This window comes from Notothenia rossii (genome assembly GCF_949606895.1).
Source record: "Notothenia rossii genome assembly, chromosome: 5".
In the NCBI taxonomy this organism is placed as follows: domain Eukaryota; kingdom Metazoa; phylum Chordata; class Actinopteri; order Perciformes; family Nototheniidae; genus Notothenia; species Notothenia rossii.
Window position 1 is genome coordinate 24,572,955 of NC_136903.1, and position 27,941 is coordinate 24,600,895.

Here is a 27,941-nt window from a genome sequence, read left to right on the forward strand (position 1 = left end):
CTCTAGCTCCTGACATAAGAATTGGTATCATCCAATTCGTGGCATGAAAGTTTTTCTTTATGATCAGAATAATACCTTTCTTTTGTTGGGTTAGCAGCTTAAAGCAGATAAGTATTTAACATGACACCAGAGCTCTGAGACGATTAGCATGCCTAGCATTAACAGAGAAACGGAGAAACAGCTTACCTGGTTGTGTCAAAGCTGAAAACTACTTATACAAACATTATACTTCTTCTTTCATGTGCTGCAGCGTTAACAATTTGATGTCATTAACACAAAAATGAATAGGCAAAGACTGGTACAGATCTTTATAAAATGTCAACAGAGCTAGCTGTGAGTCTTTATGCTAAGCTTACTTTTCCCCCCACTTTGTGAAGTTTATAAGTGTATTTCCCCCAAAAATGTTGAACTATTTTTCAAAGCAAGAGGGATGACTTGGAAAGATGTTGAGACAGTCGGTCACAATCTGTATGGACTAAAGGCTTTTTAACCCTTTCCGCCAGGGGCGGACAGGCCATTGGGAATACCGGGAGTTTTTTTTTTTTTTTGCCTAAATCCTACCGGCCCACATTTGTAAGTGTTCCGGCCCAGCCCAGCCCAGTGGGGTGCGGCCCACTGAGCTGGGCTGGGCTGGGCCGGAATACTTACAAATGTGGGCCGGGGTTCAGGGGCAGCGGCTGTACGGCTGTACCCGTAGGGTAGAAAAGGGGGGAAGTGACATCTGACTCAGAGGTCGAGCGGCTGTGGAGAAGAACGTGTTGCCCACATTCTGTTACTGAGTTTAGGCTAGTTAGCTAGCAGGTTTATTGTTTTGGTTGCAGTCACTTTTGCCTCCACTTGCTGTTCAAATAAATGTTAAAAAGAAAAAGTAAATCTGTTTACAGTTCTGTTTCATATGGGTGTTGAAGAAGAAGAAGAAGAAGAAGAATTGGGAGGGAGGAAACCCTCTTTAATGGTCACACATGCAGAGCACACAGCACACACAGTGAAATGTGTTCTCTGCTTTTTTGAACCGGCGACCCTACGGCTCACAGTCCAAGCCCCTACTGACTGCCATAGATTTAGTCCCTAATTTTGCTATCAAAGTGCACCAGATTGATGCATTTAACTTCAACATTTAAAAAAAAATCCCCCTAGAGGTGGTGAGGTCCACCACCTGCCCACACCCCCTGTTAAATTGTCTCACCCACATTGAGGATGCTTCCTACTCCCATGTTTTATTCCATGTATCAAGTCAGGCAAATTGGGTCAAAATGTTATTGTATCAATGATCTGTTAACATTGAAATCACTAAATATATGCTGTAACTATTTTCCTCTAGGCAACTCAAGGGCTCAGGTATTGTGATTACTATATGAATAATTGTCCAAAATAACATAAAATGCATAGGGTTTTTTGTTAAGTACCATACTTTCGTCGCCGACCGGCCGATACATGCCGCGCATTAAGTGGGCCTGTCTGTCAATTAATCCCCGGGCCACTTTTTCCCCCCAGTCCGCCCCTGCTTTCAGCAAAGGGTGGGTTTCCCATCATATGTGTATCAGGCTTTCTCTACTTTAAATTGTATTCAGGCCTTCAGCTATACATTTTACTTGTCATCTAATTCAGACAATCAAGGCGACCTCTCGGCTGGGTGACCCGAGGGTGACCTATAACCTGGAGGATGGGATGGTGCCTGAAACCAACATGCCGGTCCGTTTCTACCTCTCCCCCAACCGCGAAGACGGCACTGCGTCCATTCTGGTGTCCGAGCCGCTGGACTATGAGACCACACCCGTCTTCTCTCTCCGGGTTCGAGCACAGAACGTGGCTGCCGTGCCTCTCGCAGCTTTCACTACAGTTTATATCAACATCACAGGTGTGATTAGTAATATTCTCACTTAGCTATCTTTGTTATTTGGTGTCAAATTGAAATTGTCAGACTTTACTCCCATAGCTAGTTTTTATTAATATTCTTGAACTTTCAGATTTAAGTGTGTTTTTGGCAATGTTCACTTTAATCACATTTGTATAATTAAGTCAACAGTGAGAGAATGATGGATGATTTAATTCATTGTTAAATTAAAAAAACATTTATAAAAATACCATGTTAACTCTTAAAATGACAATTTGATTATCTTTCCGCTGTTAAGTATAATGCTGGGTTCATCTGCAGGTGAACAAGTTCAGCATCCAGAATGTTCCCCTGGTCATCTGCAATAAGATGTGTTGTGTTGCACTTAAGACACAAAATATTTTATGTGTGCTGTTACGGAGGCTACACCTTTGGATGCCGGAGAATGTATGACCTAATTACTATCTGGAAATTAACAAATTATCAATTTGCTACTAAATCTCTCTTCTCTCCCAAGATGTCAATGACAACGTGCCATTTTTCACCTCCTCCATCTACGAGGCCTCAGTAACAGAAGGAGCTCAGATAGGGACTTCGGTTCTACAAGTGTCCGCTCACGACAAAGACCTGGGTCTGAATGGAGAGGTTTGTGGTTTTGCATATCTTGTTATATTGTGAAGGAGCAAAACAATATAGAGATCTTCAAAGAATAGACAAGAAGTTTTCTGTAATGTCACAACTTAATCCCTCCTGTGCGGAAGCCTTTGTTCCAGATTTGTAAAGGTGCTATTGGGAACTGTGCAGAGGAAATTAGTAACTGATTGTGATAATATCAGAGGGACGGAGTATCGATCTAGTTTTTTCTGTAATAAGAAGACAGATGGGGAATATGACAGATGGCTCCTGTCATTTTCACCTTCAAAGCCTTTAATATGTCCTATTTCTGCAGGTTTTTGCTTGAAAGAATACTGTGGCTTGATTTTCAAATTCCCTGTGCTCCACAGATCACTTACTCCCTGCTGATTGACAGCAGCGGGGACCACCATCTGTTCCGCATAGACCCAACACTTGGGACCATCTACACAGAAGCTGTGTTTGATCGTGAGGCCCGTGGCTCCTATTTGCTGGAGGTTCAGTCAGAAGACGGCCAAGAGTCGGCGCGACCTGGCAAAAACAAACAGTCCAACTCAGGTGAGAAAATATTCGGATTGTTTTAACATGCATCAAACTTTTTTAAGCTACTATGCAACTTTTATTGATGTTTTCCAAATTTGAAGAAGATTGCAAACCCTCGTACAAGTACAACTAGCTATAGCTTAACATAACAACAGGAAACACAAGGAAATATCCAGCCTGCTCCAAAGGCATCAAAATCCTCCCATCAGCATCTCTAAAAACAAATAACCACTTTTTATTTTGTTTTCAATTGATTCGGAAAACTGACTGTGTCGGGCCACTTAACTCCAGCATTAGCACTAAGCTTAGCATGAGCTAGCTGCTAGCTTCATGTTTACAGTACAGCCATGAGAGTGGTACACTCTAAAAACAAATGCCTTGGCTCAACAAAGAAAATCAACGCAACAGTTTGCATCGATGTTTATTGAGTTAAGACAACTTCTAATGAAATTGTCTTAAAGCAACAAAGTTATTTGAGGTAGGGGAGAAGGCTTTTCATCTACAATCAGAGGTGTTTTTAATTACCACTTACTTAATAATTGGTAGCATAAACACAAGTTTTGAAGTTGATTACTCAAAAGATTAAGTTGTTCCGACTAGTTTTACCACATGATTTAAAAGGAATTTTAAGTTGTATGTACTTAATTACCCTCATTCGGGATACAAGTTTTTAAGTTGATTACTCCAAAAATCGAGTTGCTCCAACTTGTTTTACCACATGATTTAAAAGGAATTTTAAGTTGTATGTACTTAATTACCATCATTGTGAACACACGCTTTTAAGTTGACAACCATTTATAAATTAAGTTGCTCCAAATATATTGTATTCAATATTTTTTTTCTTAGCTTTTTCATGTTTTTTTACCTTTAAAGAAAGAAATTAATTGATTCCACAACAAAAATATTAAGCGATTCACTTTTTATTTTGAACTGCAGTTGTTTATTTCAACACATGATGTTTCAATCAGGAGAGAATTCATTTAGTTTGAACATTTATTGACACCATATGATAAGGTGCATGAACACCTGAAATCACAGCTGACTGCAGGAGAGAGGAGAACCATTTTATAGTTTGGTTGCAGCAAGGTGATTGGCTGCTGGAGAAAGAGGTGAAATGTAATAGGTTAAAGAGAATGCCTGTGATGAGCTGATTATAAGCAGCTGCGGAGTGAATGTATATACACCATGTCTTCCTGAAAGAACTTGCACTTAGCTTCATTTAAATCTTGAGAAAAAGATGGATAACACAAATTTAAATTGCTCCACAAATAATAAATAAACACATTAGCCATATTACCATGGGAAATGGGGACACATCAAATAAATGCTGCCATCACAACGAAGTTAGAGGCCTTTGCATATTTAAAACCAGTGCCTAATGTGTAAAATCTGTAAAGTTTTTGTAAAACTACAGAAACAAACTCTCAATGGCCACCAATCTGCAGATCACACACACCAATTTTACAAAAGATGTAACAAAGATGTTTACACTGCCGAGAGTCATTATTTGAAACAGTATGAACACATTTAACGCAGAATGCTTGCTCATTCATTTGTTTCCCTCGACCACGATGGTTGCCATCGTATGGTCAAATCCTGGGGTGGAGCGGTCACTGATTTTGTCAATCACAACGGTGCAAGTTTTAGTGTATCTTCTCATCTTTTTTGCAGGTTCGATACAATATTTGAACTGGTTAAGTGAAGAGCAGAAGCCACTTTTCAAATTGTACACAATCCTTTTCCCATGCCATTCCTGTCAACACCTATCCATGCTGAACGTTGCTAAGATACTATTGATTGGGGTGTGGCCAAAAGTGCAATATGCTTCAAAATGTAACTGACAGAGAGCATTGCTTTTGTCCTGTGTTTTTACACTGTGCCCATGGATTTTATTTTATTTCAAGATTTTTAATTACGTTGCTAAACTCCTTGAAAAGGTCCTCTCCCTTTTCTCCAAGGTACACAACAAGGCAGCGGATGGCTATAGCTCTCTGCATACTTCAATTGTATTGTGCTATTTTTGAAAAAGGAAAAAAAGAGAAATTACCTAAATTAATATATTCTGAATGGGTGACAGCTAACAACTTGCATTTCAAGGACAACTCTAAATAACGATCCTACCTCAAGAAGCATGTCCTTGATCTGTTTCACCAAGAATTTATTTTAATAAAAAGTTATATCACAATAGTAACCAAAGTATTTTTACACTCACAGTAGCCTCTACTACTTTGTACCCTCTCACAGAACTATTCAGAGTTCAAAGGCTGCTAATTTTGGTCAAACAGTAATTTGCCTACAGTGCAACTACAAGGCTATCTACTGTATTTGAATGACAAAAGATGACACTCACATTAAAATGTCCTTTGTATATTTCAATTTGTCTTAACTTTTCGGAACTTGTCCAGGCATGTTAAGTGGGAGTGGACTTGAATTCCTTAACTCAAGGTGTAGAACATTTAAGTTATCAAACCAATTGCATTACTTCCTACAACTTGAATTTTGTTTTAAGTCAATTAACGCAGAAATCAGAGTTCAAATTAAACACAATATTAAGTTGATGTAATAACCAACATTATTACGTCAACACAACTTATAAATTAATGTTTGCAACTTAAAATGTCTATCTAAATCAATTAACTCACATTTGTATCTTGCAACCATGCATTCGATTAAGTGGAGTTGAAAGGTCGCCTGAATTCGTTTTTAGAGTGTATCCATCTACTCCACTGTGTACAGTGAAAATATATTTTCCAAACTGTTCGATGAAGCTATTTCTAAGCCCATATTCATTGTTTTACAGCTATAACAGATGTAGTGTATCCCTACTATTTTAAGCCATACAAAATGGTTATTTTTCATTCTAAGAAACAATGTTAGCCGCGGAGTTAACTTTGAAGTGACCTATGGCCTGTTGCAATGTCCTATTCATAAGAAACAGCATTGTTCTTTTCCTTCAAGCCTGCAGGGCAATACTGAACAATATGAGGAATTTGTCCTCTGTGCACTGAGTTCAAAAACAGGCTGCATTGGCAAAACATTCATTTACACCTTGGGATTGACTTTGAAAGGTGAACCTAATTTGATTTAGTCTTCTGCCATGACCAGGCCGACTCTATACAATGTGAAACTAGCTCAGATTTATTTTCGTCACAAACCCTTTTTTAATTTTCTTGTTCAATATTTAACCTGTGTGTCCTTTGTTTGTTTACCATGTTCTCTCTACGACATTTTGGCAGTCATAGAACTTTAGCCTGTATCTAAAGTGACAGAATATGACATTTTCTATTCCCAAGTGGGTCTTTTGCAAATGTTTGCAGAGGAGGTATTAGGGGTAAAGGGTGATGTTTTGGAGAAGTAAAGCCTTCTCTCCAGAAGTGCCATGGCTGCTTAGCATTTGCAATGAGCCTTAGCTGCGTCTTGGGCTACGAATCTCCCATATCCAGAAGGGGCTCATCTCCTCTGCAAACATCACCTGTCTCCCTGCGTCACCTCTGGGATACACCAAGAGGAGGAGGGAAATGTAAAAACAAGCTAGGAAAAAAGAGCCGCCTCCAGCACTATCATCTCTTGCTGCAGCAGCTCCAAATGAACATGTCACCCATGTGTTCAGTGAGCAGATAATTTACTCTTCCTAACTAAAATAAAAAAACATTGTAATGAGGAGGGCACAGATAAGACACAAACACTTGTCATCTTATAAATATTTAACCTCCCTGTAGAGAGGGTCTTTATCTACTCTGCAAAAAAGCAGCTTGTTGGAGGGGTTAAGCTCCATTACTGTGTTTTCTTCTTTTTTAAAACAGTTTCCCTCTGAAAAGAAAACAATACAACTCTTAACAAAATGAATAATTTATGTGATTTTCAGCGCATATTTATGATTTTTTTATGATTTCCGTGTCAATGAGGCACATTGCGTTTGGTTAAGTGCCACTTCCCCACTAAACAGTGACAATGAATTGTAGAATCAATAAACAGATGGAGCGAGTATATACACATACCCTGTTTGACGTAAAGTGTGTGTGTTTGTATGTGTGTGTGTGTCTGCATGCTGCTCCGTTTAATCTTCTGCCATTCTGTCATTCTTGCAGACACAGCGTATGTCAGGGTTTTCATCAGCGACGTCAACGACAACAAACCAGTCTTTGCTCAGCGACTGTATGAAGTCGGTGTCGATGAAAATGCAGATGTGGGCCTGGCTGTTGTCACTGTTAGTGCTAATGACGAGGATGAAGGTATGCATGAAGAGGCAGTAGACTGATTGGGAGATTTTTACTGATACCACAAAAGGTTGACGAAGCAAGCCGACCAGAACCAGAAAATAAGAGTTATAGAAGTTTTAGTGGACCACTTTATGATAACAGTTTCAAAATTGTGCTTCTTTTATTTCTCTCACTATGTCTCGAAATAATATTTTGGCAGTCAATCCTTCAGTTTTCCGGCAGTGATTGGTGTGCCAAAGCCACACTTTCTTTCAAAATGGCCAGCATTCATAGCAGAATGCAATAAATGACCCTGTGGGCAGTCTTTCCCAATCCAGCCTGAGCTCTGCTGAAATCATGCAGTGTTCTAGATTTAGCACTCGTCATTTGAGTGCTTGGTAATGCACGGTCGCACATATGTTCCAAAAAGAGTGACACGCTCCCACACAGTAGGTGGGCAGGATTTCACAAATAAAGCAGTTGCTCATCCTCCGTACAGCTGTAGTCTAAGATCCCTTTATCAGGCATGTTTAGGTCCGTTAATCAAGTATTTATGGCGAGCGGGGGTGCAGTTTAGGCTTGGCTGCAGCACTAATGATGAATAGCTGTGGAATAACACCAACCCCCAACATTAAAGTTGCAATAGGGTTGCGCTTGTGTCTAAGAGTCTACGCTCAATCTGTCTTGTTTAAAAAACCAACACCCTGGGTCTGCCTGCTGTAAGCCTGCCAAAACCCTGTGGGAGGCTGGGAGCACTTTGTCAGCCAGGGTTGTGTTAATATTAGAGATTAGTGTATTTACATGGGATTGTAGCTACTTTAACCCAACAGGATGATTGAAAAGGAAGACTGTTCATTCCAGGAGATTATCTGATCTATTCCAATGTTAACCCGGTAGACCATGTGGTATCCTCTGAGACACTGTAGATAAGTTCAAGATATTGACTTCCTTTTTTTACCAAACTACATCCCCCCACCCTCTCTTGGGCTTTTAAATCATTCCCTAGAGGCCACTATCAAAGTGCATTACTGTATGCTGCTTTTTACTTTTTTCGAGCACTCTTTTTTTAATTAGTATCTGATTAAAGCCGAGGAGACGAGGTACAACGTTTCCATTTAATTAAGTAATCAAAACAAGAAAGGGATACATGAAAACCTACTAATGCTCACGTTTTAGAGGAAATGAGGTGTGATACCCCTCGTGGTTCACCTTTCTGTTTTTGCTAGAATAATAAGGCTTCTGCTTAAAGAATACTGCATATAGAATAACACTGACATTTTCAGGAACAACCTGCTATAAAGTATACTACCTTCCTAAAATGTTGCTATACTCATGTTTCCCTTTTAGATTTCAGTAATCCTATTATAAAAGATTTCATTTTTGCAGAATCAGGACAGTGATTACTCATTCCCAATCATGCATTTTTGTAAATCCTGCCACAGGAGCCAATGCCAAACTGCGCTACCAGATTACATCTGGCAACAAAGGAGGTGTTTTTGACATTGAGCCAGAGGTGGGGACGATCTTTATTGCACAGCCACTGGACTATGAACAGCAGAAGAGATACAAGTTACTGGTCCTCGCCTCCGATGGGAAGTGGGAAGACTACGCCGCTGTGGTGGTTACCGTGGTTAACAAGAACGACGAGGCGCCTGTGTTCTCCATGAATGAGTACTATGGATCCGTCACAGAGGAGCTTGACGGGTCTCCTGTGTTCGTGCTACAGGTGAGAGGCTGAGTGGATTGCTGCTTAGAGGTGTTCCACTGCTTTTTATAAAAATGACTGCAATTCATAATTATCTTAAGCGCTTCTCAAGTGTAGCCGCCACTTAGTATTACTTACAACTTCATATGGTCACATGGTCTTGAAGTGCATCTTCTGTTAGTCTTGTGGTGTTTATAAGCAACTGTTGTTTTTTAAGAGGCCCTATTATGCTCTTGGGGGGCTTTCACATTTATTGTAATGTGTTATATAGGTCTTTGTGCATGTAAATGGTCTGCAAAGACTAAAATCCCAAAGTTCCCTCCAGAGAGAACCGACTCGATTGGACTCTTTGTTTACTTCAGTAACATAGTGACATCACTAACACTTGCGTTTCTATTGGCTAGCATGCCAGCACATTGTACTTGATTTTCTAAGGGGCGGGACATCTCTAAGCAGTTGACCGGTCACATCAGAGCAGACTGGGCTCTGGTTTCAGACAGACTGTGAAAAGAGGTGCTGCGGCACAGGCAGTATGAGAAAAATAAATACCTTTTTGAACATTGAAGCATGTAAACATGTCACATTAGAAGAGCAAAATACAAATGTGAACCTGAAAAGTAGCATGATACTGTATGTCCTTCTTACCATTACAGAATTATCTTTCCACTAAGTAGGAGAATCAGCATTGATGGATCTTGTGTGGGGAAATGTAGCAGTAAGGCTGTCAGACCCACTCTGAGGCGAGATGTAAGAGCCATGCCTGATCAGAGCTCATTGCTTTAATTTAGGTGGTCAGGAAAATGTGCAAACACTTAAATGGGCTGTCTTAAAAATCCAAAAGCAAAGAAGAATAGGTGATGGCTGAAAAGAGATAAGAAGAAGCATTAATTTGGGTCTGACTGGATGAATGAACGTCGATTCTCTTAAGAAGTTGTCTTTGTCTGTGCAGGTGACAGCGAATGACCCCGACAAAGACGCAGACCAGGGTGCCATCCGGTATTCCATTCACGGCCAAGGGGCAGAGTCACACTTCATGATCAATGACCTCACGGGGGAGATGTATGCCCAGCGCACCATGGACCGGGAGCAGCGTGCCGTCTGGCGCTTCGTTGTCATGGCAACGGACGAAGAGGGCGAGGGACTTACTGGCTTTACGGATGTTATTATCAACGTGTGGGACATCAATGACAATTCCCCCGCCTTCACGTGTGTGCCTGATAATTGCCACAGTAGCGTTGTGGAGAACTCCCCTCCTGGAACCTTTGTTGTGGAAATGACGGCGTTAGACCTTGACGACGCAGCAGTAGGTCAGAACGCAATCCTCACGTATCGGATTACAGAGAACGTGCAAAACGCAAACAAGGAAGACCTTTTTACTATTGATTCCAGCACCGGCACTATATCTGTGGCGGCAGAGGGTCTGGACCGGGAGGTTGCTGAAAGCCACCGTCTGGTATTGGAGGCCCGTGACGGCGGAGGTATGACAGGTTCAGCGACCGCCACTATAGTCGTGACGGACATCAACGACCATGTGCCGAAGTTCAGAGAAGATCGCTGTGGCGCTCGTGTGCCGGAGAGCACAGAGGTAGACGCTCCTATCCTGGAATTGAGCGCCGTGGATCCTGATGCTGGCACTTACGGACAGCTGGCCTTCAGCGTGGTGGCAGGAGACCCCGAGCAGCGGTTCTACATGGTGAGTCACAGACTGGAGCAGACGGGCACCCTGAGGCTGAAGAAGAAGCTGGACTTTGAGAAGCAAGGGGAGCAGCGGTTCAACCTCACCATCAAGGTGGAGGACTCTGACTTCTCCAGCCTCATCCACTGCCAGGTTCTTGTGCAGGATGAGAACGACAACGCTCCCGTTTTCAACCCCACCTCCCACCGGCTCGCCCCTTTGCCCGAGGATGTAACCGTGGGAACTACTGTTATTCAGCTCACTGCCACTGACTCAGACTCGGGGCCAAACGGGGACGTTTTGTACAGCATTCTCCCTCAGTCTGACCCGCATGGACACTTTACAGTCAGCCGAGACGGCGTGGTCATAGTTGCCAGGCCTCTGGATCGGGAGACAGTGGCGGGATATGAGCTGGTTGTCATGGCGACAGACCGGGGTACCCCTGCACATACTGGCAGTGTCACGGTCCACTTGCCGCTGCTTGACTTGAATGACAACGGGCCGGAGCTGGAGACAGCCTACGCTCCGGTGCTGTGGGAGAACAGCCCGGCCCCTCAAGTGGTGCGGCTCAGCGGGGGCTCCACTCTGCTGCACGTTGTGGACAGAGACTCCCCAGAGCACGGGCCTCCTTTCAGACTCTCTCTGCCCTCACTTTACTCCACTGACTTCCATCTGCAGGATCACGGGAACGGCTCGGCCACGCTCACTGCTCTGAGGAGATTCGATAGGGAAAGGCAGAGCGAGTTCCACTTGCCTGTGATTATGATTGACAGCGGTGATCTGCCAATGACAGCCACAAACACGCTCACAATCACCATTGGCGACCTGAATGATAACGCCCATCAGGCAGGAGAGAAAGATGTCTATGTGCATAGCCGCAAGGGTGAGTTTCTGGCTTCCCCTCATTTCATTCTCCCTGCCCCTTGCTTTCGCTACAGAGCTTTTCACTGCAGGCAGAGCTTGAATGAAGAGGGGTAACTGAGGCCACATTTTTCACTCCCATACCTGCTCTGTGTAGTCTGGAATTCATAATTGTGCTCTTCTTTTTACATTCTAACAGTGTTTTGTTATGGTAATACCGTTGTCAAATCCTTTCTCAAGCCCCACGCCTAAAGCTCATCTGAGCATCACATTGGGATAAGGATCATAATTCCTCTTCTCCTTTTGTAGTTTATTACCCTTCAGGTGAGTTGGTTAGGTATGTCGGCTTGTTAGTGTTTTGATCGCATACTCAGCTGCATGGCAGTTTTGGTAATTGTTGAAAACAGGAATGCCGTGAATCATCCAGGCTGCCATTGTTTACCCAGCTGCAGTACTCTGGCACTGCAGGTCGATAATAACATAATCCATACTGAGATAGCCCTGCTTCCTTAAGCTCCACGCTCTCTGAAGTGGAGCACTGAGAGCCTATTCATTCCAGCAGTGGGGCTCCACAGTTATGAGCATAATAAGTAGAACAGAACACAGGAATGCAAGATAAGGAGAAGAGAGGGACGGAAAGATATGTGTTAGCATCAGCAGATCCTGTCCGGACTGAATCAGTGTGTGTGTGTGTGTGTGTGTGTGTGTGTGTGTGTGTGTGTGTGTGTGTGTGTGTGTGTGTGTGTGTGTGTGTGTGTGTGTGTGTGTGTGTGTGTGTGTGTGTGTGTGTGTGTGTGTGTGTGTGTGTGTGTGTGTGTGTGTGTGTGTGTGTGTGTGTGTGTGTGTGTGTGTGTGTGTGTGTGTGTGTGTGTGTGTGTGTGTGTGTGTGTGTGTGTGTGTGTGTGTGTGTGTGTGTGTGTGTGTGTGTGTGTGTGTGTGTGTGTGTGTGTGTGTGTGTTTTGTGTTTACCTGGAACAGGAAGGATGGCGAATGCGGCACTGGGGAAGGTGTATGCCCCAGATCCTGATGACTGGGACAACAAGACCTACACTCTGGAGACAAGCGCAGCCAAGTAAGAGCTCTGTGTCACATGCATAGCATTTGTACTGAAAACCTGCTGATCTCCAAATGTGCAGTACAAGTGCTAAAGCAGTACGGTACAAGAAGAACTGCCAGCTGTGTAGAATTGGATAAATAAAGAGGATGTGGACTCAGCTATGAGGCTGTTTTTCTCTATCAAAGCCTCTTTTATGGCATCTAATATAAAAGCTGTCAACAGTGAGCCATTATAGAAAATGCGACGAGATTCAAACAAATTAAGCCATCTCTGTCTACCTGTGTGACGTTCCCGTCCGAGATGAAACAAACTGTACGAGGACCGTCTGACTGCATCAGGGACCTTGTGCAGCTATTCAGTATTCATACCGTCAAGATCAGATTAGAAATACCAATTGCAAATTGGTTTTATTCATATAAAAAAAATCTAACAGCTACCATGACAACTATGTAGCTCTTTTGGCGGCAAATAAATTGTCGTCTTTTTCTTTTTATGTATGTGTTTTTTTTTTACAATTCATTTGAATTTGAATTTGAATTTTTCGTCTTGACTAAACCCTGCTATCGCTGGTCAATTCTCTTCTTGTCTGTCTGCTTTCTGTCAGGTGTTCTTTCCTCTGAACAAAAGCGTAGAGACAAAAGAGGCCACTTGTCTTTTTTCTTTCTCTTTCATCTTCCTCTGAAGCCGTCTTCTCCCCCTAAACAGCTGCTCTGCTTTCCTCAGATACTTCAGTCTGAACCAGAGCTCAGGAGTGCTGACCCTCCGCCAAGACACTCCAGCAGGCAGCTACTGGTTGAGGGTCGGGGTGTCTGATGGTGTGTGGCCCGACGTGTTCTCAGGGGTCAGAGTTCATGTCAGGGATCTGGAGGAAAAGGCCATCCTGTCGTCCGCCTCGCTGCGTCTGACCGGTAACATTAGCAGAAACACTGACTCCCCTTATGGCACAAACACTCACAAACATACGATGGCTGACCCAAAAAACACTTCTCAACACTTCCATTATGAGAAATGCACTGCACTTGCAAATATAAAACGAGAAATGTGCCAAAACAAACAAGAACAACACGTGAAAATGAAGAAACATCTTCACCAACTTAACAACACATTTGATAACTGAAAGCACTGCATAAACTAAACGCTGCAAACACAAAATGCTGCAAGAAGCTCAGAACACAACGGAGCGTTCTGGGATTATAAAGTTGGCCAACTGTCACTGGAACCATGCCTTAAATCGAAGTTTTATTGGCTTATTTTAATATTTTGATCGCTTGATTCCTTCCGATATTTTTGCAGATCTGCTGGAGAAAGCTAGATAACGTATCTAACCTAGTATTTTCAAATATACTGACAAAACCCTTACAATCATGAAACAGACTAATTCTGAGACAGTGACAGTTGGCGCTCTGGTCCCAACTGTGTGCATCACTTTTTAGTTTCCCCGTTTCCGTGGTGTTGTGAGCTTCTTGAGTTGACACATTGCTGAAGATGTTGCTCCTTTTGCATGTGATTTGGCATATTTGTGGTTTTACATTTGCATCGTTTTTGAAACTGCAGTGCGTTTCCCTGTGTATTCAACTGGATTCCCTGCCTCAGTCATCCTCTGCAAAAGAAAAACGTGTTCCTAGTTGCTGTTGTTGTTCAATTGTGTTTTGAAGCTGACGTTGAACGAGACAGCCTCTGCCACATGCATGGTACTTTTCATTGACTTATTATCAGCTTGTCAATCCAGTTAACGCTAAAATAATAGGCTGTCAAGAGACATTTTTACACTTGCATTATTTAACATTTCTAAGCATTCTAAAGCAACCTTTCACACTTCCTGTTGGTAACAGTCTCTTTCTTCGTCGTAGTCTTTAACACTCTAAAGTTTATGTTCCAGTGTTCGTTTCTCTGTCAGTCTCTTGGAGCAAATCGGAGTTATAAAGGTCAATTTGGAAGTGTCAGGTAAAGTCCTTGACATTTAAAAAGCCGTTTGGAGAACGGCGACGAAGGCTATTATGGATGCCTCTGACTCCAAGTCATTATCATTTCTGGAGATTAAAGATGACTGCCCACATTCTCCAGATGTTATTGAGAGGTGGCACCACGTATGTGATTTATTTTGACGGACATTAGAATATTTTGTTCAAGTCCCTAACTTTTTTTCACTGAAGACATAAAAGATTTGTACTTGACTGCATCACGACTCATTCAGCTTATGGATGATTCAGTGAGGGAGTGGATCGATAGCGGGAGATGTTAGACTACCACTGGTGCTAATGGAATGAGGAACTCGTAGACTTTGATCAACCCTGTAGTTGTCATTGACGAGTCAGTACTCCTCTCTTTGTCTCCTAAGGCATAACAGCGAGAGATTTTATCGACTCTCACGTCGAGGGAAGGAGTCGGCTGGAGAGGTTCTGGGACTTCCTGTCTGAAACCCTGTCTGTAAAATCAGGGAGCATCAACATATTCAGCATCGCTGACAGCCAGGACAAAACTGTGGACGTTCATTTCTATGTGCTAACTGATAACGGCTACCTGCGCCCAGAAAAACTGCACGCTGTCCTCGCCGCACATAAAAAGAAGGTATATATACCGCCGTGTCTGATAGATAGATCAATGCTCGTGTATCAAGTGATACACTTGGGAGCTTGAGGGGAAAAGATAACAGAGCTTTTTATCTGCCCTTTTATTTTCACACCAACTTCCTGTCGGTTAACTGCCTGGCCCTGTCATGTCTCTTTGTCTCTCCCATTCATTTCTTCTCTTTGCTTTTATAATGGCTTTCATTTTTCATGCTTTGGTTGTGCATCATTTTTAATCCTCCTGTCTAGCTATTTGTTATAAACAAGCAGTTATAGAATATTAAAACCATTTATGTAGATTAGGCCCTGATTTTCAACTCCTTTGTATTGCTGATGAAGTCTTTTTTTCCCTTGAAGTGTAAATCATTGAGTAACTCATACCAATAGAAATACAAATCAGTTTATCTTCACTGACAATTATTGTAATTTGCATTTTTGCTTTGCCTTCTCTGAATCTCCGCAGCTGCAGTCAGTGTTGCGTGTGAATGTGAGCCAGGTGCAGATAGATGAGTGTGTGCGCACGGACTGCAGGACGTCCGGCGGCTGCTCCACACAGTTAAGCATCAGTGACTCGCCCACCCTGGTGGACTCGGGGGCTCTCTCCCTGGTCTCAGTGAAGGTGACTTCCTCCGCCGTGTGTGGCTGCGTTGCCAGGGAAATGACCCACCAACCCTGCGCCTCCTACCCCAGCAAGCCCTGCCTTAACGGAGGAACCTGCATCGACACCCAGAGTGGATACAGGTGAGAGGCACGTCTGCAGTTCTTCAGGAGGACTAAGGGGGTTTAAGAGGATATAACTTTAAATGGGATGTGCTGCAGTCTTCTCTCTCGCCCTGTGAGACTTACTGCAAGAGTGGCATCCTGGAAAATGAGCCCAGCATTACTAAGAAGGTGTCTCTCGTGAGAAAAATCTCCTTCACCTGCATCTTGACCTAACTTGCTTGAGCTGCTCTGCCGTGTTGTCAGCTGAATAGAGAGTAGCAAGTTTTTTCAAGAGACGTAGGGCTATTTGCAAAAGGCAAAATGCGCATGAATGTGCATATCATTCCGAACTAGGACCTAAATTAGGCCTTTAGATTTATAGTCGGATATCTGAAACTCTGGTGCACTGTGTGCTGCAGAACTTGGAGATAAATAAGAAAGGGAACTTTTGTATCAAGGTCATAAGCTAGTAGTTTGAATATTCACCCTAAATATTTATGTTATTACTGAGAGTGTAAGGGTCTCTGTGGAAATAATTCAGTAGGCAACAGCGTGCAGTTCATTTCATGCACACACTAATGCTCAGATTAAATAAATATAGGGCAAGAGGATTAGCACAACTCTGGCCCCCCTCTATGCTCACAACTTCTCAAAATCTCATTTAATGCCATTAACATGAACATGCAAGTTCATATAACAGTCTACAGAGCTTCTTTTTTTTCTACTCTTATCTTTTAAATTTCCTCCACAGCGGTTGATCTGCTCCCTGCTGAGAGAAGCCCTTGTTCCGTAACAAGGCTATCTCCCCGTATGTGCTATATGTGCCCTCATGTGAATGCGGCAGAACTATAAAGAATCCAATGTTTGATTCTATACTCTGTCGAAGGAGCTTAACAGGCAACTACAGAAGGCAGCTGATCAGATATTGTCAGTCAGAAGTGGGAAAAACATGCTCCGCACTTGATTTGGATCGGCAATGCTCCCATGAGTCACATGAATGAGTGAGGTGCCGTGCACGGCGTGTGCATATGTATGCATACGGCTACGCTCCGCCTAATCCGTCCTTTTTCGCTGCGTATGGATCAGTATTCCTGACATGCGTTGCCCCTCTGCAGAATAAACAGAGATGGGGAGAAACAGCCCCTAACGGTCTCAGCACACACAGCCTCCCTCAGACACTGCGTGGAAATAGATGGCTTTGACATTATCAGCAAAGCCAGCTTGTCTCACATTGAGAGGATGAGATCAAGCGGGCCCTAGCATCGCAGTGATGGAATGGACTGTTTTTAATCACTGCTGGGATCTCTCCCTTTATCGTTCTTTGTGTACGATTATTAATATTAACCATCACGGTCTTCTACTCCTACATGTTGAAGATAGGCATGGAAAACATTTAATTTCCAGTGCCTGTAAGAGCGGTGATCCCCAGCACTCAAGCTCTAATCAAAGTAGATGACTACAAGAAGGGGCAATTGCACAGATATCAAGCAAAGTGTGTAATACCTTAAGAATGAGAAGAGGGCAGGTGGGGATAAGTGAGAAAAAGTCCACGAAATCAGCGATAGTATGGTGCTTATAAAAGCGAGAGACATATAATTAATTATCTCCGAACAAAAGAGATGAGATCTGCTGAGCAGCAGCCGTCTCCAGAGGGTTCAACCCGGGTGACAGATAAAGAACATGCCGGAGAAATTAAGTGATTTAATGTAGGATTGAATATTCAGGGGTTTGTTGCTTATTCTAACAATAGATTGATAAGAGCTTTCTTAGCTGTGCATGTTGGAGAAAAGTCAAAGCCCCTTCCTGTGTGAATCAACAGGGCCGTCACGTACACAAAGTCCCCGCGCTGAGATTGGACAGTGAGAAGATTTCACAGCGCACACAAACATCAACTACACTGATTGTTTCTTTCCCCATCTTTCACCCTGATTGTCCTCACTCTTATTTATTTTTTTCCCCCTTCTGTGTGCTACAGGTGTCACTGCCCCCCGCAGCTCGAGGGGCCAGACTGTCAGCAGACGAGGCTTAGTTTCCTTGGCAACGGTTATGCCTGGTTCCCCCCCATCAGGCCTTGCTTTGATAGCCATCTTTCACTGGAGTTTATGACGGAGGAAGACGATGGACTGTTACTGTACGCAGGCCCTTTGGCCACTCTGCTGCCCGGGGAGGAAGAGGACTACATGGCCATAGGTAAATAAAGGAGTCTGTGTAATTAGATGCATGCCGGGCGACCTGCGGGGCCATTACTGCGCTCAAACTTGCACCTTTATTTTGTGTGTTCAATTACTTGGCGGTAGCTAATCAGATATATGAGGCAAATGTTATTCGTTAGTGTACTGCTGTTGAGGGATTTGAGCGCTCAGTCTACCGAGTTATAGTGCAGTACCTCATGTGCTGCAACACAGGAGACTCGTTCTTACTGTTTTATGTGTATAATACTGTCCTGTGCCACGAGGAATTGTATTATTGCTTACCCCCCGCCTCAGTGTCACTGCAGTGCTTCAGCTCCTGAACACGCTGTGTGGCTGGTAAACATTCAGCGTCTCACTCAACTTGTTCTTGCTAACATAAAGGCTGGAACATCAATTCTATATATGAAGGACAACATCTACAGTAAATAAATAAAGCTTAATATTGTTGATAGTTAGTCATCAGATTGCATAACACTAATATTTTGGTGTAAACCGAAGTGCATTACTGAAATGATTCATGTTACTTAATGATCATATGGGTGTCTTTTTAAATAGCTGAATTGTAAAAGAAATGCATTGTAGAGATAGAAAATACCATTGTAATGGCAACATGTTCTGTGATAAAGTGTCGATTCTCAAATACAAGTGATCTTTATATTTACAACTTTTATAAACTTAATCTGTCACTTAACAAATCCTGCATTTTTTTTAATATATATATATATATAGATAGATATATGTTTTATATAGACAAATGGCTGTACCTTCACTCAGATTGCAAATAAGATTCAGGGTAACAGGGACTTGTGATAAATGCAACTGCAGTTTTCGCTTTTCTAAATGCATAAAAAGTAATAATAAGTAATGCATGTATCGGTGTGTTTTTTTACTATGATAGATTTCCCAAAATGTGATTTTTTTTTAAAGATTGCGCCATAAACACCTTGCTTACGGTATCACAAGGTATACAGATGTGTAACCCCTGTATTATAGTGTCTCACCAGATTATCTTTCATTACACAGCAGTACATTGAACAGAGTGCATTAAACACACTGCTGCTGCTTGTTGTTGAAGTTACTGCCACGGGATAACGATAATGATGATCTGAAAACAAAGATTTACATTATAAAGACAACTATAAAAGTCATGTTGGGATTTGAATGTATCGGGAATCTATTTGGATATAAAATATAATAGCAACCAGTCTTTCATATCTATACCAATTGCTATCATGGGGTCCATTCCCTTTTATATGCACACACATACAATCTTAAATTCCCAACATATCTATTTGTGTTTGCTGGGGATGATTTAAATGTTGGTTTACCCAAATTAAAAACATTCTCCTTTATTCTCTCATATTGTCTGGCCATACAGAAATGTTTGGTTTTGTTTTGAGATGTCTGTCTTTCAGATTTCCACCCCATATATTAAAGGTTAATTCAATTTCATTTGTGGGACTCGCATCATTTAAAAATGATATTTAAAAACATTCTGCGGTAATATCTCAACCTGGAAACAGTGTTATCATTACTGAATAATTAGTTTACAGAGCTCCCTGTGAACAATCATTTTGTCAAACCAACCTTTCTTCTTGATTGATTTCTATTTCCTATTTTTACAACCATGGGCAAATAAGTTCCATTATTTCTGGTGAGCAGATGATTTAAGATTCCCTGCTGTAATTCTCTTTTTTATTAACTATGGTTTGTCTGTTCTAACTTCAAGATGCTACCATAAGCCCCTTGTTTTTTTTTGCTACATGCCTGCATGAATATGACATTCACATCTTGTCTGTTTTTCTCTGAACGTCCTTTCCCTCAGAGCTGATTGGTGGGACACCCAGTCTGAAGATTAACCACGGCTCTGGAACGCTGGTCCTCCAGTTAACCAATAACGTTGGGGTGACTGACAGGCGCTGGCACCGCCTCGATGTGAGGAGCAACAGCAAAGTAAGAGAAGCGATTCCCATTAGCACCTCAACAAGTCTACCCGAGTGTAGGGATATGTCAGATTAAGATACATGCAGTAATTTGTAGAGAGCGCCTATCTACAATATATCCACATGTGCAGCAGCGATGACCTCTCTCCGTTCTCCCCCAAACTAAAGGAAGTGCGCCTCACTCTCGATCGATGTTCCAGTGCGATTATCATGGAGACAGAAGGCGTGGACTCATGGGCAATGACAGAAGACCGCTCATCCTGTGAAATCCGCGGGGTCACACCCAACAGGGACAAGTAAGATCAATGATGCAGTGGATCAAATGTGACCAGCACTGTACAATATAAAAAACTGAATCCTTAGCCAATAAGTACTTCATCAGGGGATACATAACACGCTGTATGTATCATCATTTAGAATAGATACATGGTACATACAGACAAGTATAGGTGTAGGAATAACTGAGTTTAATGTTAATGTGTCTTTTGGGTTGAGGTAACCAACAATTAGGGTTTAGAAATCCTCCAGAGGTCCTGCTGGGGTTTTTCTTGTGGTTGCAAACTATTCATCTTCTAAGGATTTGTTTTTTCGCTGTTTATAAATCTAAAAGGATGCCTGGTCCGTGGGGTCAGTGTCTTTAGTGCCCGATGTCCCCACAGGGGTAAACAATCCTATAGCAGCATTAGTAGTCACAGCACAGCACTTTGAAAGGTGCTAAAAGTGAAAAATTAGAAATGATGGTCAATCTTTGCATACACATGTGGCATCTAGGTAGACTGCTTTAACTTTATACAAGGAATACTAAAGGATTACCTCTATTCTACCATATTAGTCTAGTAGTGTTGTAATGATTTAGGTGTGCTGGCATGCAAAACTGCAAAAAATACATGGATTATTACATTCAGTATTATTTTTTTAGGATCGAAAGATTAGATAACGCAGTAGCGATGAATGTGTAATACAATTTGGATTAGGTCCTAATATTTAAATTATTGATTCATATTTATTGATTACCTGATTAATAGTAAATAGCAAATAAATAACAGATGCAGATAAATTGTCCGTTTATCAAATATGAAATAACTTTGTAAGTTGTTTCGGCTCATAAGTATCCCCTTACAACATGAAAAACCTAGATCTTTAGCATCTTATATCCCTTAAAAGTAATAATTTACAACCTTAACTGCTTATGATCTTTCAAAATAAAATAGTAATGCCCTTCCCTCTGGTTTTATTTAAAGAAATACGCATAATCAGGCAGTTCTCGTGGCATGAGTTGTGTTTCAAAAGGTGTTAATCACCAGCTGCATGGAATCTGTTCAAGTCATGTAGTGGCTCAGACTGTTGTGAGCTCACAGTGTTTAATTCCTTTCCTCTCTGGAGGGGAGAAACTGTTAATAAAATCCTCAGATATGATATTCTTAAAATGCTAATTAATCCGTCTGACTTTGTTTGTGTACATAGTCACAGCTCAATTTCTTTTCCCCCATCGCGGGCTGGGCCTGGCACTGTGCTGATTGTTTTGTTTCAGTAATTAAGCTAAGAGTTTATGAAGTTTAACTATGTACATCAGGGCTTTACGACTGCTATTCATTTGAATAACTTACAAAAGAGAAAACCATTAACCCTGATGCCTTGTTTTCCTATTAGGTCATATAAACACTTGTGTCATTGAACATGTATTTAAGCTAGCATTGAAATACATTCAGTTTTTTATCTCTTCAAGGCAAGAGAGTATGTGTATTTATCGTTTCAGGTAAATACAATTTATACATGCATTTATTTTCACAATAAGGGAAAAATAAATGGAATAAGATGTCATATTTCTTTGGGAGCAGTAACAGTGATGACACCCTCAGCAGGAAAATAAACCATGAATGTTAACCTTGACGGATTATAAGGAGTGTGTTCCTTTTCCTGTGCTTGCGTTTCTTTATATATTGAGAGCTGCACTATGAATTCTAACCTTGGGAACCTACATGGTGTTTTTTTCTTTTCTGTTCTTCTGTTTATTGTCTATTGAAAGTTGCTTTTATTTCCCAGGTACCTGAATGGAAGTCATGTAGTGCAGCTCGGAGGGGTCAACCAGAACATATCTTATGAATACCCCCAGCTGCAGCACAAACACTACACTGGATGCATAAGGAACCTGCTCCTGGACAGCAAGGTATTGTGTGGAGCAGGCAGTTAAATAAACACACAATGACCGGGGACTGTTTATAAAATATGTTGTAGATAAAGAGATTTCTGTATTGAATTGTAAATTCTATTAATTTGTGTTTACCTGTCTGGATGGCTGACCACATACAGAAGGTGCTGGGGGATCCATGTGGTTGTTTTTACACCTGTTATTGCAGATGTACAATATGTACTTTTACAAACAAGTTTACAAAAAGGAAAGTTATAAAAGAAGCATTCAGATTATTTATTTAAGCACTACCAGAACACAACAAACTAAACATATAGTGCTACATCCAGGTTTGTGCATAAAAATGCCCTGTGGTGTCCTTCTCAATATAGTTTATGTTTTAACGTTTCTCACCAAAGAACATGGTGGGTTTTATTGGGTCACAGACAGACTTGCTGGTAGAGATACACCAGTTGATGAGTCTCATGTATCCGTCACATTTACACAATTTACATTAAGCACACAGTGGCACATGGTTTCATCACAGCCAAACACACACAAACACATGCATGTCGGCACACTGTATACACACACACACACACACACACACACACACACACACACATATTGTTGTCATATATAACTTTTTCTGTGTGATTGTAGTAAACATGCTGTAGTAAAAATGTGTAACAAATCCAAAATAAGCCTTGGAGGAACAAACTCCCAAAAATATTTGTCAACAAGGCGTTCCTCTAACTTGGTGCAGTTTTAAAGAAATCCCCTGGGAGAGATAACTATCCCCAAATTACTCCCATCGGCACATCTACAGTATTAAAGTGTATGCCAAATACCATGTAATGTAATTTTGATATCGTTAAGTAAATGGCTTTGGTGGAGCTACATTTATATACTTTACATAATGCTGGATAGTTTGATTTAGAACATTCTCTAAGGTGAACCTAGTTGTGAATGTAAAATCTTTATACAAAATGACAAGTTACTATAGCTGTCAAAAGTACAACATGTTGTGAAATGTGGCATAGCAAGTATAGTGGTGTGACAGGAGCAAATACATTACTCCTACTACGTTACTCTGTAAGTTAATGGCAGAACTTACTTGCATATCTACATACTGTACATATTATATTGTGACGTTGATTATGTACCCTGCTATACCATGTATGTATGCATGGTGTATAGTTCTTCCTGTCTCATACTTCCTTGTATTCTTGTTGTATATAATATAGCAGAAATTCATAATGTACTTAGTATTCTGGTACATTTTTTACATATTTTTGCTGCTGCGCCACTTCAATTTCACTGTGTGTGGTAAATCAATATGCAATGTATCATTAAGCAATCAGCAATCACATTGGTTTATGGTATCCTAAATTGAATGATAAGATACAATTTTCTTTCTCAATCTGCAATCACATCCCCATTCACTCGGCTACTATTATTGTAAGTACAGAATCCTTTCATTTCTCTCTGGTTACTGAGTCTTATTTGTTTCTTCTTCTTCTGCCACTCAGCTATACGACCTTGGTTCCCCGGCTGAATCCTCCAACACTGTGCCAGGCTGCTCTCTTATTGATGACCACTGCACCGACATGGAGCCCCTGTCCTCCTGCGGCCAGAGGGGCCACTGTCATGGAGAGTGGGGGTCCTTCAGCTGCCTGTGTGAACCTGGCTTTACAGGGCCTCAGTGTGATCAAGGTGAGAATAACACGTTTTTTTTTAATTGACCACAAAGTTTTCAGGGGAAGAACAGTCAGATCTCAGTGGAGTTGGGGATTGTAAAACTCACAAAGTGAATTCATGGGGGAATATTCTACCTTACCAAACGTCACTTTGCTGCAGTGTGAAGATAACCTCGCCTTACATGAAGTGCTTCTGCAGAACAGCAAAGCCTCGCTGCGATATCCTCGCGTATTTCCCACATGACAGCTGAATTAATTGAACAAGCCTTGTGTGTTTTTGATTGACAAGCTGCGCCAGAGTTCTCCTTCGACATCCGGAGCCACGTACAGTTCCAGCTCTTGTGGTCGCTGCCTGCGCGACGGACCAGGTTCCAGGTCGGGGTCCGGACGCGTGCCGCCGCAGGTGTCATCTTCAGCCTGCTCTCCCAGGAGCAGAATGAATACCTACGCTTAGAGGTGAGTAGCGGCTTGGTGCTCCACACCACCTTGACAGCTCTGATTGTCTTTCTCTGTAGGCCTTAAGATGATAATTAGGGCCCGGACAATGATTTCTGAAAACGCTTGTCAGGCTGAGAGTGAGTAATATCAGGGTTGGAGACATATGGGTGGATACTGAGGGGGCCGGGTGATTGACATATGTATGTTCACGACGAGGTCTTTCAGAGAGTCTGAAGAATACTGCTATTGAGAGGCTGCTATTTAAGAAATGAGGTCTTCTTTATTCAAGGTTATTTCTGTCTGTGGTTAATGATTCAAGCACAATTCAATAGTGAAAGAATGCAACTGTGTGCACTGTAATTCAAGGAGAGAGTGCTCTTAAGTGAAGGTCAGATCCCATTGCTCTGAACTTGAGGGTTTTGACACAGTCTGTTTCGAGTGTCAGGCTCAAAGTCATGTCTGCAGTCATGCTGCTCCCTTTGCCACAAGCCCGGAGTGGAGTGGTGCTCACACTGAGTTTCTTTTCGAGACAAGTCTACCTCACTTTGCCAAACCTCCATAATAGCACGGCTGACACATTCTTGAGTGGATTTGAAGCCAGTGTTTCGTCAAGGCCTCTCGTCTCATTGAGTGACAGGTCGAGTGTAAACAGCACCTGGAAGTAAATGGCTCTGTTAGGACTGTCATTTTTGTTTTGGATAACTCACAGGTTCAGCTGTTTGCGGCACACCTGTCTCGTTTAGGGTATTCTACAACACTGATCTGTCTTTGAAAACCTCTTGTCTTTGCGCTTGTTAAACGTTGGACAGCTTTGTGTAAAAAGCATCGCCCTCATATCTTGTTCTTCTATGGGTCTTTACTTCATGAGGAAAAACAATGTCGTCCCCTTTCCCTTGTTGCAGTCCCTGCAGTGACGGGAAGAGGAAAAGGCTGTAACCCTCACTGTGTGCTGTCTGTGAAGCCTTTTTGTGAAAGCCTCTCTGGAGCGGAGCTGCTGAGCTGTATAAAACATCTGATGTCTGTCCGCAGAAGCAGCACGCAGCAGCATTTCCAGCCCGGTTGTCTCAAAGCTCTTAGAAATACTTGAGCCTAAGCCTGGTGTGTTTGCCGACAACAAGCCCTAATTTAAAGGGCTGTCTCTTTTTTTTTCATAAGGGTAGATATGGGATAGAGTGCACACTGAATAAATAACCACACTTTCACACAGAGGTTAGCAAGGGCCAGCTGGGTATAAACAACATGCAGCTCTCCAAGGAATATAGTGTCTCTGTAAAGAAAGAAATCATCAAATGCCCTGTGAAGGGTTTTTTGGGAGAGCGACTAGTATGCTCTGCTTTGTCAAAGACCAGTGACCCTTAAGAGCAGTAACACTCTACAATCATTTACTTTTTTTGGCTTTAAATGTGATTTAAAAGTTCTATAGAAATACAGACTTCAGGAAGACACTTTTTGCGCCTAATGGTGATTGCATAGATCTCTGGGGGCGCTGCAGAAAGTTTGTATAATCAGATTTTTTCCTGAGTATTGATTGAGTCCTTTGTCCTTTGTTCATTTTTTGTTGAGGGCAGGATGAGGCAGACGGGAGAGCAAAGTCAGCTTTTACTGTGAGAGAGTGTCCAGTGGGGGAGAAGCTTTTGAGATGCCCATGCTGAGGGAGCAATAGTTAATGCAGGTTGGGCTGAATGTGAATTATCTTGCCCCACTGTTTCCAATTAAGCGTTGGACATGTACAAGCAGCAGTTATGGGAGCCCCTCATTGGTTGGGTCCATTGTGTTCGCTCATCCTTAACTGCTGAAGATAATTGTTGTTTCTTGTTTACCTTCCCTTCGGGATGGCTCCGGCTCCTGCCACGCAGTCATGTGTACGGCGGCGCTGCAAAGCATCATAGCTGCAAAATTGCCTGAATTAATTTTTGCCACTGAAATTTTCATGCCATTTTTCTGGCAGGTTCACCACAGAGGGTCTGTTCTTAGTAGATACATTCACATGTTTCTGTATTGCCCAACCTTTGCTGCCTTTTTTACTCCACCACGGGAGCTGGCCTACTTCTTAAGATGATGTTATGCTGAAGATCTGTTTTGCACATCATCAATATGGCAGGAGTCCAGGTCAGCTGGATTAGAATGTGTGACACCCTCATATAACAATTTGTATTCGCTAAGGATTGATGACAAAACATAGCAGCTTGTTTTAGTTTTAACAATGCATAAGTCTTCCAAATGAAGCCTAGTACTATATCCATAGCCCATCTATAAAAACATATTTTATTATTTCATAGGTTTCCTTGTCTGTTTTAATGCTTGTATTTCAATCAGCAAAGCTTCGCTGTGCTTCTCAGGTTTTTCAGGGTCTACTCGCTGTTTTCTACAACCTCGGGGATGGAGACTACAACCTGACGCTGCCCCACCACCGCCTCAGTGATGGAGAGTGGCATGAGGTGGAACTGGATCGGTACGGCAGGGAGTTCACCCTGCGACTGGACGGAGGCGGGGGGCGACGAGAAGTCACAGCCTCGCCTGGGCAGAGTCACGAGATCATTATCGACCCCTCCGCCGTGATGCTCGGAAACTCTTTTCCCTCGGGACACAACAGGAGCTTCCTCGGTAGATGGATACTTACGTATTTCGGTTTAATGAGACTGTATGAGTGGACAAATTAATTAATGTTGAGGGGAGAAAATCAATGGATGAGGTGAACGATCAATATATTCATTGGCAAAAGAGTGGACTCCACAGCTACTTGCATACCTGTTAAAGTTATTGAACATATAAATAATTCAGTGCTTATCCTTACCGCAGACAAAGTTGTTGGATCCCATAGTTTCAAGTAGATAGAAAGCGAGATAGTGGGACTGAACTGTATTTAAAAGATGTGTTAGACATCATGCGTCCTGCAGAGTGAGCAAACTAACCAGCAGAGAAGATATCCTTCTAAAAAACTGAAAAAAGAACTCCATGCTGACAGCTTAGCCTCGGGCTGTTTGTGTGTTTTCTGCGAGTGTGCCTCAGTCTGCAGGTGTTTCAGCCAGCCTGTTTATGTGTGTCAATGTGTGTGTGTGTGTGTGTGTGTGTGTGTGTGTGTGTGTGTGTGTGTGTGTGTGTGTGTGTGTGTGTGTGTGTGTGTGTGTGTGTGTGTGTGTGTGTGTGTGTGTGTGTGTGTGTGTGTGTGTGTGTGTGTGTGTGTGTGTGTGTGTGTGTGTGTGTGTGTGTGTGTGTGTGTGTGTGTGTGTGTGTGTGTGTGTGTGTGTGTGTGTGAGTTTACTCCCCTGCCATGGTGAAAATACCATAAAGAGATCTAGCCTGAGGACTGGTGGTTTTTGGCATTGTAAACTCTTTTTCTTACCCTCCCGTTCTCTTTTTCCCCCCTCTGCCCACCAGGATGTTTGCGAGATGTGAGGTTCAACAGCCGCTCCTTACCTCTGGGTGAGGAGCCGCCTTCAGATGGGCTTCAGGTGGTCACCTTGCAGGGGGTCTCTGCCGGCTGCTCTTCAGACGCCTGCAGGAATCATCACTGCTCCCCTCCCCTGGTCTGCGTGGACCTCTGGAGACACCACGAGTGCAGGTGCTGTAAATAAATACAGAATGAATAACCCGGCGTGTTAATGACGCCTTAGTATACGCATACATCGAGAGACAAGGACTGCAAGGCCTCGCTTATATTAAATTAGGAACACCAGCAATGAGCTTGCTCATTTTAACAAGAAAACCACATCAAGGCAAATACACTCGCACAGTACTGTTACTGAAGGTAGATAGAATAATAA

At 42.3% G+C, this 27,941-nt stretch overlaps 1 protein-coding gene across 1 annotated transcript in view; it reads left to right on the plus strand.

Annotated features, from left to right (window-relative positions):
* LOC307040942 (neural-cadherin-like) overlaps positions 1 to 27,941 on the plus strand; it is a gene marked incomplete at its 5' end in the record, with an annotated part of 110,639 nt that overhangs the window by 64,929 nt on the left and 17,769 nt on the right. Inside the window, 18 exons of the mRNA XM_079684173.1 lie at positions 1,609 to 1,858; positions 2,352 to 2,479; positions 2,839 to 3,025; positions 7,099 to 7,242; positions 8,652 to 8,935; positions 9,864 to 11,472; positions 12,429 to 12,522; positions 13,231 to 13,415; positions 14,846 to 15,075; positions 15,538 to 15,815; positions 17,752 to 17,966; positions 19,794 to 19,921; positions 20,080 to 20,207; positions 21,955 to 22,078; positions 23,572 to 23,755; positions 24,029 to 24,195; positions 26,517 to 26,781; positions 27,556 to 27,739. Of these exons, the coding sequence (XP_079540299.1) occupies positions 1,609 to 1,858; positions 2,352 to 2,479; positions 2,839 to 3,025; positions 7,099 to 7,242; positions 8,652 to 8,935; positions 9,864 to 11,472; positions 12,429 to 12,522; positions 13,231 to 13,415; positions 14,846 to 15,075; positions 15,538 to 15,815; positions 17,752 to 17,966; positions 19,794 to 19,921; positions 20,080 to 20,207; positions 21,955 to 22,078; positions 23,572 to 23,755; positions 24,029 to 24,195; positions 26,517 to 26,781; positions 27,556 to 27,739 (4,784 nt within the window). The remainder of the gene's footprint in view (positions 1 to 1,608; positions 1,859 to 2,351; positions 2,480 to 2,838; positions 3,026 to 7,098; positions 7,243 to 8,651; positions 8,936 to 9,863; positions 11,473 to 12,428; positions 12,523 to 13,230; positions 13,416 to 14,845; positions 15,076 to 15,537; positions 15,816 to 17,751; positions 17,967 to 19,793; positions 19,922 to 20,079; positions 20,208 to 21,954; positions 22,079 to 23,571; positions 23,756 to 24,028; positions 24,196 to 26,516; positions 26,782 to 27,555; positions 27,740 to 27,941) is intronic.